General features: G+C 40.7%; 1 protein-coding gene across 8 annotated transcripts in view; it reads left to right on the top strand.

The window, feature by feature from the left end:
* The first annotated feature begins 2,056 nt into the window (after positions 1-2,056).
* The window catches only part of LOC117821602 (ankyrin repeat and SAM domain-containing protein 1A), a 95,630-nt gene continuing 79,205 nt past the window's right edge, over positions 2,057-18,481 (top strand). For 3 of the 8 annotated variants that reach the window (XM_034696005.1, XM_034696001.1, XM_034696000.1), the window contains exon 1: positions 2,057-2,653. In XM_034696005.1, the coding sequence (XP_034551896.1) occupies positions 2,475-2,653 (179 nt within the window). In that variant the 5' untranslated portion in view covers positions 2,057-2,474. The remainder of the gene's footprint in view (positions 2,654-18,481) is intronic. The other 5 variants (XM_034696007.1, XM_034696004.1, XM_034696008.1 and 2 more) reach the window with 3 other exon arrangements.

Here is an 18,481-nt window from a genome sequence, read left to right as displayed (position 1 = left end):
AAAATGAATTGTACTTCTTGAGTCATGTGGACGATCAATACTGAAAGGGAATGACTCATTCAAGTAAATCACGTAAGCCCTGAGTCTATGGAAGCCTGAAGTTGGCATGCATCAATTAAATTGAATTACTCAGTTTTCCCAAAATTATGATATTCTGCCTTATCAACAGAGTTACAAAAACACATAGAAAACATAGAAATTAGCTTTTAATGGAGTGACTACTCAAAACAATGTACAGAGGACTAAGTTATGGAAGCCCTTAGTGGACATGCATATGTACATTCGAACCACACCATTTCCCCTTGAAAATAAGATCTTGGCTCTTGAGGTAACAACACATTTTCTTGAGATCTAGACATATTATTTTGTTATCTCAGGTTTTCCCACTTAAATTCATTATTTTAATTATTATTTTATTATTTTATATTTTCTACCTCTTTCAACAAAATGTCAATGTAAACACTGAATGAAGACCATTTTCTCTTTTTCTGTGACTAAGTCTTGTCACACTGGTTTTATTTTATTTTATTTAAAAAATAAAACAATTCAAAATGCATTCATTGTATTTGTTAAATTTAATAGATTGTTACATTGTTAAAATGTCATTTTATTTGGTAAACAGTGCTTATGACTTGTAAGATTCAAAAATTTCAAGCCTATGACTTCCAACTTGACTCAACTTACCTTGTCTTTACTTGAGACTTGACTTGGACTTGCACATCTTTACTTGAGACTTGACTCGAGACATGAGATCATAGACTTGAGACTTACTTGAGACTTGCAAAACAGTGACTTTCTCCCACGTCTGATGGTCACTATGATTGGCCAGACCACAACATGCCATGCTGCCATTAAGAGGTAAGATAGATATACTTTATTTCAGACTCATAGGTCCATAACAGCACAAGAGTAATATAAAAGACTAAAAATAAGTAAAATACATGTCCAGTAAGAAATAAAGAGATCATATGACTACAGTTTACACATTCATTTTGATTAAAGCATAAAAAGGCATTTGTTCCAATGTTTCCAAAAGCAAGAAAAATACCTTGTGTCGCTTAATGTGGGCTGAGTGAGCTCCCTTAAAATTTCATTTTCTGAATCAGCTAAGCGACACATATATCTATACATCAACTTTCTCAGTGCAGCATGAAACGTAGGGACAAGATAAATCTATTCTTGCTGTTTTTTGGGTTGTTTGTGCTTTTGCAACTCAGGGGATATGAGTTGCAATAATGTGACATTAAGTCAAGAGCTCAAGATTGAAACTAAAATGTACTATTTTTTATGGGAAAACAGACAAAATAAAATAAATCAATCAATCAAGCTTTATTTATATAGCACCTTTCATACAAATCAAATGCAACCCAAAGTTCTTCACAGTGATTGAAAAACAAGAAAGAAGCAGAAATAAAACAAAGGCAAGACATATTAGGGGACAATAATAATAATTAGAAAAATAGCAATGATACAAATTAAAAATAGTAACAACATAAAATAAAATAAAATAAAATAGAGACAAATGCACACCAAAAATAAAATGTGTGTAATTAAAATAAGTTAAAGCATCAGAATTAAGAATACAAATAGTTAAAATAAGTAGATTTAAAAAAAAGGGTAAAAAAAGGGTATGGATAAGAGTTGAAAAGTAAAACAAAGGCTAAAAATATCAATACAACTGAGTAGATAAATAAAGATTAAATACATGAATGAATTAATACATAAAATAGAATAAGATAACAGTTAAAAATTACTAAAATAATAAAGCAACATTTAAATCAATATTATAGTAAAAGGTAGGTAATAAAATTGTTAAACCCTACATAAAAGCTAGACTGAATGAATATTTTTTTAGTTTAAGTTTAAAAGTCTATGGATGGTATGGATGTAAGTCCACTTAGGGCTTCCATAGATTATGGTCTTGTAGTAAATAATTAAAAGGTAAGTTTTGAAATTCGCCAGATGTAATACTAAACAGACTGTAGAAGCATTGGATCCTCCTGGAGTGCGCTCTTCCTGTAATCCCACTACAGTAGCCCGACGCCATCTTGCTTGTTCCTATCCACGTTGTTTGTGAATCAGCTAGGGCGGGGATGCTAGGTGTTTTATGTGCGTGTGTTTAAAGGGGTTTGGATTGGAGATGCAGAAAGAAAGGGCAGTTTCGAGGAAGTGACGGACGAGACTCGGGGGGCCTGGTCTGAGGAAGTTTGCTCGGTGATGGTACCGTGCTGCTGAACGAAACTTTTCCACCTTTGCACCGTGGATCGGGAAGGACGGATCCAGCCAGCGGCGTGGGGAGCTTTTGTTTCCTCGCCACACGAGCAGCACTGTGGAGTAACTTGAGGTTGGGAGGGTTAAAAAAATAAATAAAATAGGGGGGATCGCAGAGGAATTTCACTCCCACAACCAAACCCCCCTTTTTCCTCCTCTTCCCTCCCCGCGCCTCCTCTTGGATTTTATTTCTGGGATCCGCGATGGGGAAGGAGCAGGAACTTCTGGAAGCGGCGCGGACGGGAAACCTGGCCGCAGTGGAGAAGCTTTTATCCGGGAAGCGACAGTCGGCTGGCGCGGGCAGCGGCTCGTCTGGGACCGGTGGAAGCGGCAACAGCGGCGGGCACGGCGCCTCCTCTCATCCGCTCTCCAGTCTGCTCAGGTAGGCTCTGGAAAAGGGAAGAGGCGGATATAACTCAATGAGAGAATCCACTCCTGTTTTACTTGTCAAATACTCCCATGCATATCTTCAACTTGTGTTCAAAACATGCTTGTCTGGCTACTTAGAGTCATGTTTTCTTTATTTGCATTGCCAAACAAACCAAACCAGTGCATTGTAGTAGCAGTGGCATGCTTCTTTGTTAGCTCCCAGCTCTGTGTCCATGCCAGCTGTACTGTAATGTGCATAAACAAGCCTGGTAGGTGATCAATTATGCAACCTAACTACAGAAATCTGCAACAAAACAGCCCATGGCCACTTGAAAAACTAATACAGATGCATTATTAAGTGTTTACATACAGTCTAGACCTGAACACTCACTGGTAGCAGAGAGCTAGTCACCAGGAACAGACTCCAATATATATCATCAGCATTATAGTTTACTGTTCTCTAATTTACAGCCTTAGAATAAAAAAAGGACTTCTCTTAATTAAGCTTTGTAGATGGAAGCCTGGCAGACTTCATTATTGTCAGTGGTCTCAAGGGATGTAATGTGTTGTGGTGTTTAACATCAATGACAGATCTGCCATAAAAATGTTTCAGATGTGTACAGAGGTTTGCTTGTCAAAAATGAGTTTTGTCTGTCTCATTTTGCTCTAATTTAGAAAAAAATGCACATGCCTTTGTCAGATATTGATCTTATCTTTCTTGCCTACATGCCACCTGTGCACATACTGTAGTCTGAGGCAATGTTGGAGGTAAAATGTCAAAAACTAAATAAACATGATGGTTGACAGAATAGGATATATCAGTAAAAGCTTTGTGAATCAGCTTGAATCCATTGCCCATGATGCATGTACTTAAAGAAATAAGGTAGCATCCAAATCATCACAGCTTAGCCAGGCCTTCACTCAAGTACTATCCCTTTAATGTTCTGCAGACAGGGGCTGCTGGGTAATATTAATAATTTGATGAAATATAAATGCCATCTGATAAGTTCTGAGTTTCATTTTGTGCTGCAGATGTTATCTGATTTAGAGGCTTACCACAACAAAATTGTCATCCCTGAGCTGAAAGACGTGTTTCTGAAATCATATGATGCAGTCTCACACAGCAGTTCTATCTATAGTTGAGACTAGACAAGAAGGAAAACAACAGCTTTAAGAAGATCTACTCCTTAAGACCACTTAGGATATGTCTGCCTATGGATCACAGTGAAATATAGCTTTGAGACCTGTAAGATAAAGTGTAGACCCAAGCAAAACACTGCATGTAAGAAGACTGCTGCTTTTCTGTACCTTTTTGTTTAATGCTGAGTACATACAGGTTAAGGTCTGTCAATCAAACTGTAATATTACTCCCCTGGGAGCCCTGTGACAGCCACCTTTCTCTGAGGTACAAGTGTCACGGCGGAGCTCAAGGCGATGCATCGCCGTGTTACTTAGCGAAGACTGCAAAATGTACTCAAGGTAATTACATTAAACCCTTCTAATCAGAAATCCAATTCACAGATGTCAGGCAGTCAAGGCTGGCTCAGACTCTCTCGCAGGTCTGTGGGCGGACAGAAGAGACCGTTGTGTCATCTACTCTGACTTGAGTAATCAATGTTTGGCAATGATTGTTCAGGGAAAATATTGGCTGGACTTTTCAGGAAATGAATTAACTAGGGGGTGTATTAGACTTAAAAAGCCTGTTGCCTCCGGACACCTAAGCTTATTATGGGACAAGTTCTTAGATTATAATGCGGTGCATGAGCTGTGACCACGGGGCAGCCTGGGGGATTGTTGCTATTGTGTGTGACTTTGTGTTTATTTTGCATAATTGAAATGTCAATGTGGAGAAATCAGTGTAAATGAGTAGAGAGGGAAAAGTTATGTGTTGGCGTGCCTCTTTTTGAAGCCTTCCCAGAATTGCCTTGTAACTAATTCATCATCAATTGATAGAAAGTTCTGGTCTGTAATCCTGTCAGGGGAGATTTGGTCTGTCAGAACTGATCTGTCTTTCAGTGGATGGTAGGTTGACATGTAAAGGGGCTTGACCTTTTAACACATTTACTTGAAGAAAAGACGTCTTTTAAATTCTGTTCCCACTGTAGCCCAAACAGTAACTCAATTAGACTTGTTTGCAGTGAGGCCTTGTGCACAAATACCCTTGAAAACAACATCTTTGTTGTATAGATTAAACCACAGGTTATGATCTCCCCTAATAGACTTCATAACTATACTTTAAAGGTGTGTTGTTGTGTGTTTCCACTAGATTTCTGGCGTTCTTGCTCTGGAATGGGGCGCATGTCAAGACTTGTGATGTTTTTGTAACCAGGCTGTTGTACAGCTCTCCTCTGCGGAATGTCTACTTTCCCAGGAGGCTGCATCCCAGCGGTTGCCATGGGATAGACACTGACCCCGGCATGTTTAACACTGCCGACGCCCCAAACATTTGTCCCTTGGTGGTGCTGCATTAACACCATAATGAGCTGGGAAGGGCTTCCTATAGTAGGGAGGTCATGGTGTAACCTTTAGTAGTGCTTGCTGGTTGATGCGGATGTAAGGAGTGCCTGACAGATATTGGATTTTTGGGGGCGATATCACCACCGATATATCAGAGGGGGGGGGGGGGGACATTTATTTTGATTTGGTAGTTGGTTAAGGAACCTTTTTTGTCAAAATTAAAAGATGGAATTGAATCAATGGAATTTGCATCAATGGGACTATGCAGGGCTGCACGGTGGTGCAGTGGGTTGCACTGTTGCCTCACAGCTAGAAGGTTCCTGGTTCGAATCCCCAGCCAGGCAGATGCCTTTCTGTGTGGAGTTTGCATGTTCTCCCCATTCTCTCCAGGTACTCCGGCTTCCTCCCACAGTCCAAAAACATGCTCACCAGGTTGACTGATCATTCTAAATTGCCCCTAGGTGTTAGTGTGGGTGTGACTGGTTGTCTGTCTCTCTGTGTTAGCCCTGTGATAGGTTGGCGACCTGTCCAGGGTGTACCCTGCCTTCTGCCCGAAGCCAGCTGGGATTGGCTCCAGCCCCCCGTGACCCCTAACGGGATAGGCGGTCAAGATAATGGATGGATGGATGGGACTATGCAGTGTTATAGCCAGTTCCACCAGATCCGTGTCCGGTTTCGTCTCCTATCTGTCACGGCACCGGATCTGATAGGTTTCTATTCTAGTCAATGTGTTAACCCCCTCTGGATCCACTCCATTGCGTTCCAGCTGCGTCTCTGATCCGGCAGGTCGGAAGGTAATGGATCAGATACGTAATACTTCTATTTTTGCTGGATGCCGGAGCACGACGCATCAACGGGCGAGTCGGACCGCAGCAGATCGGAGACGGACCGGACACGGATCTGGTGGAAGTCCCGTGTTACTCACACTGTTGCTTTTGTTAGATATTATTAGAGGTGGTCAACTAATTTTATTTGTTGTTATGATGCTTCGCTACATGAGCCTCTTTTTATGTTCTGTAATAGTTTTTCCAATAGGACATGTCAATAGGACAATATCAGCTGGCCAATATATCTGTCAAACTCTGGGATCAGAATTGATAAGTTCATTCTGTTTGTTGGTATTACACAAGTCACTTTGGTGCCTTTTTTTAGAGTGCTTATTTTAGTGGATGCCTTTCCGTGCACTCCATCTTACCAGAGTTTTTGCAATGACCCCATCATGACCCATTTCAATCCCAGAGGTCTACAGGAAGAACTCTTCACCAGCACTTCCTGGCCAAAGTTATTCAAACACAGGCAGCTGCTGCAGTCAGACCGGAGGTAAGACAAGTCCCTGGCAGGGAAAGTGCCTGCCCACTGAGGGGAAATTAACAGAGGAATGCATGGAGTTCTGGACAGACGCTGTGAGAGCTTAGCCAGATGAGGGCTCGTCTCCCAGCTTCACAGCCATGTCCTTTGTCCCACTGACAGAGCTGGGAGTGATGGCTTTTCATATTTATATCAGCTCCTAAAGACCATTCTGAGGCTTTTCTCTAGTTTTTAGTTTTACAAAGAAAATCAAGCTGTCATTTGGATAGAACTGGACCACCTATTTAGAGAATTCTACCTTTAGTGTTTCCTCTAGGCTAAAGCAAGTGGGGGTTTCACAATATTATGTAGTACAATTCAGCTCAAACACATCTTCACCGAGCCTTCTTGAAATATTTCTCCCTATAACAGGTTACTCCTTTCTTTAAATGCCAGAAAGGAAAGCATTTCGTTCAGTGGAATGACTTGGTGTGCATTTTCAGAGGCTTGGGCACAACTCCAGATCATTCCAATCCATTACATCCAGAATTTCTGGCTCATCCTAAGCGTGCTATCAGATCGTTGTCAGCCGAGGAAATATCTGCTGTGCAAAAACTAGCACATACTGTCCTTTTTTTAAAAACAGAGTATCCTGGAGCCTCTATGTTATTAGGATTTTTGTGCACGAAGGATTCAGTGAGTGTGAAGGTGCACTGCAGGACTTGGGATGCTGTATCTGCACATGACAGACTCACAGCAGGGGATCTGACACCCTCAGTGCTTAGCTGCATTTCATAGTAGCTATCAAAGTCCATGCGAACTGTGTGACTGCCTGCTCTTAGTGCAGCCAGAGAGTGTTAACAAGGCTGTTTCTCACACTTTTATAGGACTGGAAAGAGTGTCTCCAAAGTAGCTGAACGCTGGGCAAACAGCACGTCTGGCAGTCACATTTCGTCAATCGTTGACCTCTGAACTGACAGAAACTGTAGCTGGTTCAACCCAAGAGGGAGCAATGCTAGCGTTGAAATCCAACACCACCGTGTTAGCATTCCTGGAGCATCTGAGTTTGGGATTCTCTGCTCTGAGCGTTATGTTTACGGCTAGTGTTTGTATAGTCTGAGAGCGCCGGCAGGCACATTGTCGCTGTGATGAATTTCACATATGTCTGTGTGTGTTTGTGTGTGTGGGTTGGGGCTTAAAAATGGAACAATATTTGCATGTAGTATGTAGCCATTTTTACTTAGAACTGATGGTGGTCAATGAAAACAGAAGTTCAAACTCAAGTGGGTCATTGGATTCTGGGTTAGTTTATTGAGCAGAAGTGTCCTCTGTGTCTGCAAAAGAAAATATAATTTGTAATAATGATGGTGAGCAAAGATACTACAATAATGTTGTTGTACTTTTCACAATAAAATATTGTATTCAATAACTAAGCTACATAAGCATCTTAAAGCGTGAGAAAAACAGCATCATCAATCATTATTTATATAGTGCCAGTTCACCACATTGTTATCTCAAGACGCTATACAGAAAGAGCAGGTCTAGATCACACTCGGTTCTATTATTAACAAAGACCCAACATCAAGACAGGACAAGATCCAGTCACATCGTACAGGCAAGACTCAGTCTTATCTCATCTTAGTCCACCATGAGCAGAGCTCTTTGCAGCACTGTTAACAGGCAGAAACTTTATCAATTAATCAATCAATCAGGCTTTATTTATATACAAATGAAATGCAACCCAAAGTGCTTTACAGCTAATTAAAAACAAGAAAGAAGCAGAAATAAAACAGTGGCAAGACATATTAGGGGAAGATAATAATAATAATAATAATAATAATAATAATAATAATAATAATAATAATAATAATACAAAATAATAATAATAATATATATTTAAAAATAAAATAAAATAGAGACTATGCACACCAAAAATAAAATATGTGTAATTAAAATAATTTAAAGCATCAAAATTAAGAATACAAATAGTTAAAATAAATAGATTTAAAAAGGGTAAGGATAAAAGTTGAAAATAAAACTAAGGCTAAAAAATATCAATAAAACTGAGTGGATAAATAAAAATAAATAAAAATAAATAAATGAATAAATAAATAAAAATAGAATAAGATAACAGTTAAAATTACTAAAATAGTAAAGGAACATTTAAATCAATATTACAGTAAAAGGTAAGTAATAAAATTGTTAAACCCTACATAAAAGCCAGACTGAATAAATACATTTTTAGTTTGCGTTTAAAAGTCTCAATATCTCTGTCAGTTCCTCTCAGAACCAGACTCATGCTAAGCAGCCATCTGCCTTAACTGTGTTAGGTTTACAAGGGGATAGAGGGTGATACAGAGAGAGAGAGCTGGATAGAGACAACAACAACAACAACAACATGCAGACTAATGGTTACAGCCTATAATAATAGTATGTACTGTTTACCGGAACAGCAAATTAATACTATGAGACAGATCTCAATATTTATGGCACTTAAAGTCAGCAGGTCTCATATTAGCATTTACAATATTGATGTTGATAATAGGGGTAGGGACGAAACTATCAATCATAGCAGTCGGCTAGGAACTGTTCTAAAATTAACATTAGCATTTTTACAGTGTTACTAAAGGTGAGACTGATATTAGTTATTGTAGCAGCTGGAGTCTGGCACGTGCACAGCAGCAGGCCGTCTATAACAATGATCCAGAGGAACCTACGAGACAAGGGAGCTCAGAGACTCCAGAAAAATCTGTGGTTAGGAACTTTAATGGGACTTGAAGACTTAAAATTAGTATCAAGCACACAGATGGAGGAGAGAAGTAAAGTGTGCCAGTTTCCCCTGGCAGTCTTAGCCTCTGGCAGCATCACTAAGAGCTGGTCCAAGCCTGTGACAGCTCTAACTAAAAGCTTTATCAAAAAGAGGAAAGGTTTAAGCCTACTCTTAAAAGTAGTCAGTGTGTCTGCCTCCCAGACCCTGACTGGTAGATGATTCAAAAGGAGAGGAGCCTGATAACTGTAGGCTTCTCCTCCCATACTACTTTCAGAGACTTTGGATATGATGAGCAGGCCTGCATTCTTGCATAGTGTTCTAGAGGGGTAATGGGGCACTGTGAGCTCTCCTGCCTGACCAATAAGAGCCTTGTAGGTTAGAAGAAAGATTTTAAATTCTATTCTAGAGTGTATGGGGAGCCAGTGTTGAGGAGCTTATACCGGAGAGATGTGCTCCCTCTTCCTCGTTGTGGTCAGTACTCAAGCTGCAGCTTTTTGAACCAGCTGTAGAGTCTTTAGAGCAGGGGTGTCAAACATACTGCCCGCGGGCCAAAACCGGCTCTCCAGAGGTTCCAATCCGGCCCCTGGGATGTCTTTGCAAAGTGAAGATTTTGCAATTTTTCAATAAAAGTAACTGTTATTTCAGATTTGTCCTTTGGGGGTCGCTTACAATCATAGTGCTGATGGAGCGCACCTGAACGGCACTCTGGGACTTTTTTTCTCAAAGTGAGGAAAAAGAATATTTGCAGTTTGCATAACCCGGTGGAAATTCATAGACTTTTTTTAAAGCACTTCATGATCCCATTTTTCATGAATCAATTTTTTGCACTAAAACAAAGGTTATTATATTATGATTTTACTGGTCCTGCCCAATTGAGATCAACTCTGGCTGTACATGGCCCCTGAACTGAAATGAGTTTGACACCCCTGCTCTAGAGACTTATTAGAGCAGTTTGATAAAAGGGAAGTATGATAGTCCAACTTAGAGATAACAAATGCATGGACTAGTTCCTTTCTGTATTGTTTTAAGACAGGATGTGTCTGTTTTTTGCGATATTGCGTAGGTGTAAAGAGGCTGTCCTTGAAATTTGTTGAATGTGGAATTCTGATCAAATAGGACTCCCAGCTTCAAAACGGTGGTCCACTTATTATATGTGTTTCCTTCCCTCTGTGCCTCCTGTAAGAAGGAAAACAACACACATACACACAGACCAATAAACTCAGTCTTTTGTGAGCATGTTTATGTGAACTCTGTTTCACCCATTTCACTAAGAACCATATAACAACAAATGGACAAATGGAAAAGATAAGACTGCTGAGGTGTTTTTAACCTATTTGTAGGAAAAGATTCAGCTATCAGTGACTAAGTCCATCCTTCTTTGTGTGTTCTGGCCTACATAGGTGTAAGCACACAGTTAGCAGCCCAGACATTTTCATTTGTCTGGCCTGCTGGCTGGCGGCTTCCTTTCTCTCCCACTCTGCTCTCTCAGCAGTCTTTATAACCCACCTGCTGGGCCCACGCCAACCTCCACCCCACCTCCAGACTTCAAACATGTTGTACTTGGAGCCGGAGTAATGGCACTGCCCTCAATATGCTCACACAGGAAACAAATTAGCTTAGATCTTTATTAAGATAGAGTTCCAATGATTCTTTGATTTTTGTTACAAAAAACATTTCGGACTTCACTCGTGAGCAAACTGAGCAGTACTCAAAAAAATCTTCACCCTTGCAAACTAGATTAGACAGAAGTTGTGTGCTATTACAAGAAGTGTTTTGTCAGCAGCGAAACTGAAAATAACTGACCATCCGTCCGGCCACATTTTTAGCTTCAGCTGAACATCAGATTGCTCTCTCAAGCAAAACATTCAGGGGGTGCCGGTGTGAAGCAGTGAGGTCTGTGTGAGATCTGTGTTGTTGTGCTCTGGCGTCTGCTGAGAAGTCAGTGTGGGAAACGCCAGCTTGTGTGGAGACAGGCTGTGATTGAATGTGTTTTACTTCCTTTCTCGCCTCATCTGACTCTCCCCTGTCTCTCCCCTGTCTCCCTCTGTATTCATCCCATTTTCAGCCAGCCACCAGTGTTTTTCATGTCATCTTGACTCTGATGGCGCCTCTGTTGGACTGCTCTAATCATAGTCTGTTGGGCAAACCCAGTTTGTTCACACCTCCTGCTGCAGCACAGTTGCTATGTGAAATGCTCACAATGGTGCTTATGAGCCGTGAAGACTCAATCAGGCTCTGTGCTACAGTAGAACAGGCAAATTAGCTGCATCATTGCTGTGTTCATTTCAATACTTTCTGTTCCTTTTCGACTGAAGCTGTTTGCTGAGAACCAGAACGAGGTTCATGAGTTTCAGTACTCTTGTCGAAAACATTTATTGTCAGACACTTCTTGATTTAAAGATGTTCTGAAATGAGGAAGGCTGACAGTTTATTTTTTGTGATCAATTTTAAGAACTGGTGCAAGGGGTGACAGTAACTGTCAGTCCACTATTTATCAGCCTTCTTAGTATCTAGATGAATATTGGATGTATCCTCATGAAATTGGTATCTAGCATTGATTTTATCCTCAGAATAGATTGTAACAACCAAACATTGTTTTGAATAAAAAATGTTAGCATGCTGACAAGTTATGCTAACATTGTAAACAATATACCTACTAATTATAAAGGTATTAGCATGTTGGTGTGCTATTCCTATTCCACAGATATAGCAAAAATCTTCCCTTCAAAAAAGAAGATTCAGCTTTACGAGCCAGAAATTTGAGTCTGGTTATACGATACTCTCAAATATGGATGTGCGTGTTTAGTCGACTAGCCAACAAATGTTTTTAGCCTCACTAGTCAGCACTACAGAATTAGTCAGTTAAACTAATGTTTAATTTTGTTACTTTAAGCCTGAAATGTTGGGGCATATGTTGCCATTGCAGCCACATCCACTAGCTAGGGCTGTAGCGCCATTTGTAGATACCGCCATAATACTATTATGCTCTACTACCAGGATATAAACAAGCCAAGATGAAAGATGGCATCTCATAGCACGTTGCAGTTTGGCCACCTTTTGAGCTTGGAAATTCTATATGTTGGCTCTGTCTGGTTAAACTGGAACATAGTTACTCGACCAGAGCATTGTGTAACCAGCACAGGCATGTGGACGTTAACCTGCTACGAGGACAGAATGCTAATTACATTAGCCACGCTATCCAACATATATATTTTTAAAGTTATGTTTTTGGGCATTTTTGCCTTTTAATAATAGGACAGCTGAAGAGAGACAGGAAATGTGGGGAGTGGAGAGTGGGGGAAGACATGCAGCAGAAGGTCGACCGGCCGGGAGTTGAAACGGCGACCTCTGCAATAAGGACTGTAGCCTCTAAACGTGGGGCGCTTGGGCGCTTAGACCACAAGGCCACCAGCGCCCCTATCCAACATGTTTTACTGCAGAGTCGTTGATCCTGTGTTTAGCTGTGTTGAATAAATTGTGCAAAATGTTGTCTGTTTTCTGATGTTTTCCTGCCTTTAAACCAGAAAGCTAGTCTGAATTTAAATTTCTGTTAAAACGACTGTGAAATTAGATGCTGCTTCAGAACATCCCTACTTCAGAGTACACAGGAATAGACAAAGGTAACACAACCATCAAAACACTATAATGCTATTAAGATTAGATTAGATTGGATTAGAATTTTTTTTGTCCACAATGTGGAAAATTGCCTTCGGCTTCACACATACAAACAGACAATACAACATTTGTAGACAAGAACAGAGAGAGCACTTGGGGTTCTTCCTATACGGGGATGACCAGCAGAATTCCTTAAAGGAGCTGATATAAAATATAAAACATATATATGTACATACACATACCTAACATAGTGTTGAGCAACAGTTGTGTTACATCTCTAATTATTGACTGAATACAAGTTCCTCCATAAAAGGTCAGATGCATGATGAGCCACATGGTATGAAGTTGACTTGTGAAGAAGTTTTGAGACATGTGACGGTCTCGATGAGGCTGTGTCATAGTTGGGTCAGAGGTATGTGACGTTTGTTGCATCATTTGCTTCCTTGTGCTGCTTGTTTTGTAATACTACCCTCATGATGAGTGTTCACTACTTTATTGCAGCAGTTCTTTGGTCCCAACATGGCATCTGTTTGAGATCTCAGCTCATTTAAGCCTGTGAGTGTTGCTCAGTGGGCTCAGAGGATTCTGGCAGGTACTTCAGTCCAGGTTGGCTGTTATGCTGGCAGGGCATCTGGTTTCAGCGCCCGCCAGCAGTATGCATAATTAAACCCAATTTCCCTGACGGTGGCTGACATGCGCCAGTCACTGCTGGGCTCGGTGCCCTGGGATAGACTAATCCCTGGCTGTGTGGTCACACAGCTAATAAGCTGGAGGACAAATCTGTTTATTTGACACCGGGTTCACGCTCACCTGGGTTCTCATTTGCTTTAAGCTGGGGCTGAATTTGGCCCTGCCATTCCCCCAGGGCTCCATAAATAAACATTTATTATAAAATGTTTGTTGGCTTTTGTGAATCCTGTAGGATATGGGCAAAATAGCAACTCTTACTTTAAATACCTACTGTTGTGAATTCTGCAAAATAGTTGATTTTTGCAATGAAACTAGAATTCTGGTCCCAAGCAATTTTTTTATACTTCTCATGTGTGATGCATTCTTGCACCTCATGAATATTAGTGACTGATGCATGATAATCAATGCAAACCTGGACTCATTCAGGTTCATCTATTGAGGTAACTGAGTTGCAGCTTTAGTCATTGTTAAACGAACCAAAGCACAAAAGCTGTAGTGTCCTCTGTTTGTGCATCCAATCACTGAGCTCAATGACATTTAGGTTCCCAAATAAAACACAGTGGAGATTAATGTTTAAACCCACATACTCTGGAAATGACTGTCTGTTCAAAATGTGTGACTAACATCAGCAGACTAATGCAGAGAACACATAAAAGAGAGAAAACGTTATTATCTCTCCTCCTCTCGTTCTGGCTGTGCTTTGTACAACACAGAATTACAGCCCCCCAGAATCTTTTTCAAACTGCAGCTTCATCCCGCTGATATTCCCTCAGGGAAATTAAGGATTAGCTCAGCCTTTCAAATAGGAATTCCTCTGTCAGTTTGTTTGAATGTGCCCCCCTCCCAAACCAAATCCACTCTGTTTTTGCCCAATGCCCTGCTCTGGGCCTATAAGCCCCGTCCCTCGGTTAGGTTGGTTGTGAGCCGTAGTAAGAGGATGAAGTGGATTGTCGAGCACCACTCTGACTCATGCCCTTGAGTGCCATGCTGCCAAAACGCTCTGAGAGGATGTAACACTTTGACTGCACTTAGAGCTGCTACTAGAGACAGATCTGATTTCAGCAAACTGAAATATATGACACTGACAAAATGTAACAAGCAGACATCCTCGTTCCCTCTGCATGCAGATGATTCTGATTGCATTAATTAACATGAATGTCCCTGATTAGAGCTGTGATATTACAGAAACAGATCCCAGAGAGTGACATCATGTTTGGAGCTGCTGTTAGCTCCTCTTTGGTCACGTGGCTGTTGTGACAAATTCTTTGTGTTTCTGGGTCAAACATCTGGCACATCCTGGTCATGACTGCTGTGGACGACTAAAGTGCAAATGCATCAAAAATTTTGCCTTTATTCTAGATTTATTTCAAATTGAACGTGACAGGGAGATCTTGCAGAAAAGTCTGCTGATGCATCAAACAGAACTGAGCTTATCTTACACAAACACTTTCTATGGAGGTACCAATATATTGATGTGGACCCATGCAACGACTCAGTGATCTATGATTCAATTTAAAAGCAATCTGTATCACCACCCTCCAAGTAAGCTGACCTATATGGTAGCCAATATATATTTATTTATGTATGTACGGTGCATCAAATATATTTTCACCATCGTGTTAAAGTTATTGGATTGTTTTCCATTAAATGTCCTGAAGAGGTCAGCAATCAATTTTTCCAATCACAAATATACCTATGTTTTGTGAGTTGACATAAACACACATTATGGTATTATAGGCCTGTGACCTCACCTCATACTGAATGCAAGCTCCTTAATTGAAACAAGGGATGCACGGCATACATCAGGCTCTTACCAACTCAATAAGGGGAATAATATTTTACACACTCTGACAGTAGGTGCTGGTTGTCTGCAGTTACTCACAGAAAAGAAGAACAAGTGCAGCTGCAACATCAGAGAGATGGAGCAAAAAATTGTGTCACCTGCGTGAGTGGGTTGTGCTGTTTCAAAGGAGGATAAAACAATTGCAGAATGCAAAACATCAGCCTCAAGTCTGCCGAGAGGAGGAAAAGATTCCTCAAGTTTTAACACACCGCATATTTTAAACCACCTGTAAAGTTGTCATTGTGATATGTCCAGAGGGTTAAAGAGATATGAAGCAGCTCAGCAGCAGTTAGCAGATATTTGAGAACTGCAGAAAGTTGATCAGAGGCAGCCCTAAGCTAAAGCAGTTAATGACATAAACACTGAAAATATGGCGACCCACCTTTTTCTGGGGCAGAAGATAAAGGATTTAACTAGCTATTGGTGAATTCAGAACAGTATCCAGAGTTGTCTTTACTTTGCAGACGTACCCCCACCTGCTGTATGAAGTGATCTCTGTACACATTCACAAACCGATCGACAACATCAGTGACAGAAGTTTTTATCATTGCCGTGTGGACTTCTGGCGTTAGACAGCCTAATGCCTGGATAAAGACTTAAACATGGCTTTCACTTTGTAATGAATGCTGCACTTTGAAAACAACCTGTGTTTTAATTATTTCTTTTTTTAAAGTCATAGTTTTGGGCGTGTTTTTCGTTATTGATAGGACAGCTGAATAGAGACAGGAAATGTGAGGAGTAGGGATTGCGAGAAGACATGCAGCACGTGGTCGAGGTTGGGAGTCAAACCAGCGACCATTGCAACCTCTGTACATGGGGCACACACTTAAACTGCAAGGACAACCAGTGCCCCACTACCTGTGTTTTATTTGTTATGTGTGATTTGACTCCTGATGTAGGTTGAATTCTTCTTTAGTAGATTGGTGAGTCTTAGTTGACAGTTTGTTAAATTATTAGATATAAATTCCCAGGCAAAATGTCTATATATCTTAAGTATGTTGTTTCTAACTTTTTTGATGTATTTTGTTGAAATAAAATAAAATAACAATTGAAGGGTTATGGTAAATGGTAAATGAACTTGTACTCAAATAGCACTTTTCTAGTCTGTCTGACTACTCAAAGCGCTTTTACACACTGCTCGTCGCATTCACCCATTCATACCCATTCACTCACTGATGGTAGAGGCTGCTATTTAGTGAGGGACCATCAGTGTTAGCTTATCTCATTCGTACACATTCACACACCTCTGAACAACTGCGGGAGCAATTTGGGGTTCAGTGTCTTGCTCGAGGACACTTCAGCATGTGACCGCAGGAGCTGGGATCGAACCGCCAACCTTCCAATTGATAGACGACCTACTCTACCCACTGAGCCACAGTTAATTTTAAATGTTAGCTGTAGATATGTCAGTAAGTATAGGATACTGTTCTCACAGCATATTATGGTAGTCTTTCTTACCGTCAGGTTTGCAGAAACTACACAGTCTGAACTTTTTTCCAATACAAAAATATGTACATAAAAAAAAGGTAATCTTATCGAAATCAGCCATCAGGCACAAATAACTATTAGTTATTGGTGTAGTGACTATTCTGACCTGATTTAGTCACTGTCTGGGTGTGGGAGTGAGGTGTTTTAGATGCACTTCTAAAAGAGTCCAATGTCCAATCCGAGGTTATGGTTGCGTTATTTCTTGCCATTTATTGATTCAAATGATAAACAGGTAAAGATAACTTACTTTGAAGGTAAAATGCGTGATGAGGATAACAGTGCAGGCTAAGACTAGCAGTAAAAGCCGTGTGCTCTTCCCGTTCCCAAGATCACTGCTTCACCTGTGCCCCTTTTGTAGCATTTACCTGCCTGTTTACCTGAAGTGCCCCTTGTGGTGCTTGTGCGAGTAGCAAAACAGAAAATAAAAACAACATAGGTGAAATGGCTCATACAATTGGTTTTGGCTCAAAAAATGCACATCCCACATCTCTAATTTAAATTCGAAATTAATCAAAATTGTAAAGTGGTGATATCAATAAATATTGTTTTATTGTTCAAATATTTATTGTAGTATTGTGAGGCGATCAAACACATGCTCTACACTCTGAAATCGCAAAAAGAAGAAGGGGAAAACAGTTTTTCCATTGTCTGAATTCTTGACTTGGAGCCACTACACTCTACATAATACAAGTTAGGCTGGCTGTACTTCAGCAGAGATTAAATGTCCTCGTGCACTTTTATCAATGCAATGAATTCACTCAGTTATGATTAGCTTCTTATCAAACTCATGACATCCCCTCTTCATTACTCTTGTCACTGATACTGCCCTGTGCCTGAATATGTTAGATTCTCTGTTCGTAGTCGCTGCTCTGTTCATGTTTATGTTAATTTGTTTATGGGGGTTTTTGCTGTAAGCCCTTACATAACTCTTTATCTAGGCCAGCAACTGGAGGTCTGTTTCTGTCTCAGTTTTCCCATTTGATGAGCTCTGTGTCCACACACAAGACGGAGTGTAGTCTCAGCACCCTTAACTGCGGCGTTGGTTACTGGTTCTGCAGGAATAGTGAAGAGGTGTGAATGTGTGATGCCTGCCTGTAGAGCTGACACAATCATAGCTCGCACATTCCCCCCCCTCTCTCTAACACAAATTTATCAATCCCCAGCATTTCCTCCCACCACATTTTCCCGCTCGAGTATTTCCTCCGAGCACGCCCCGGCTTTTGATGTCCCACGTCTTCACGGCTGCCTGCCTCAGTAAGATGAGACCCAGAAGGCGTGCTGTAAGAAATAAACAGCTTAGGTTATGACTAGCAGAGTGGTGCATCCCTGTGTGTCTGAGCTCTGTCAGACCCATTGTTCTGCAGGCTACAGAGCCCTCCAAGACACTTATTTAATGAGACGGCTCTGACTGTGTAATTGCAGGCTGTTCTCAGAGCTATTATGGGAGATGTATTTTAAGTGGGCAAAAGCAGCCATTACTGCGACAAAACTGGGCCGTTTGTGTGAAGCTACAGTCACACACAGCAACACTGAAGCTAATGCTGTTGCACTGATTCCATGCTGATTGAATCATGTGCCGAGTAATATTGTGTCTGAGTGTTTTTAACTCCTAGAACTGAGTAGAATTTTTTTTTTCTTCACTGAAAAAAACTTCTAATTGCCCTCCCTGCTTTTCTTCTTCTTGGCTGACT

The sequence above is a fragment of the Notolabrus celidotus genome, chromosome 11 (genome assembly GCF_009762535.1).
Source record: "Notolabrus celidotus isolate fNotCel1 chromosome 11, fNotCel1.pri, whole genome shotgun sequence".
In the NCBI taxonomy this organism is placed as follows: domain Eukaryota; kingdom Metazoa; phylum Chordata; class Actinopteri; order Labriformes; family Labridae; genus Notolabrus; species Notolabrus celidotus.
The sequence above is the reverse complement of the archived record's forward strand: the minus strand, read 5'-3'. Positions and strand labels throughout refer to the sequence as shown.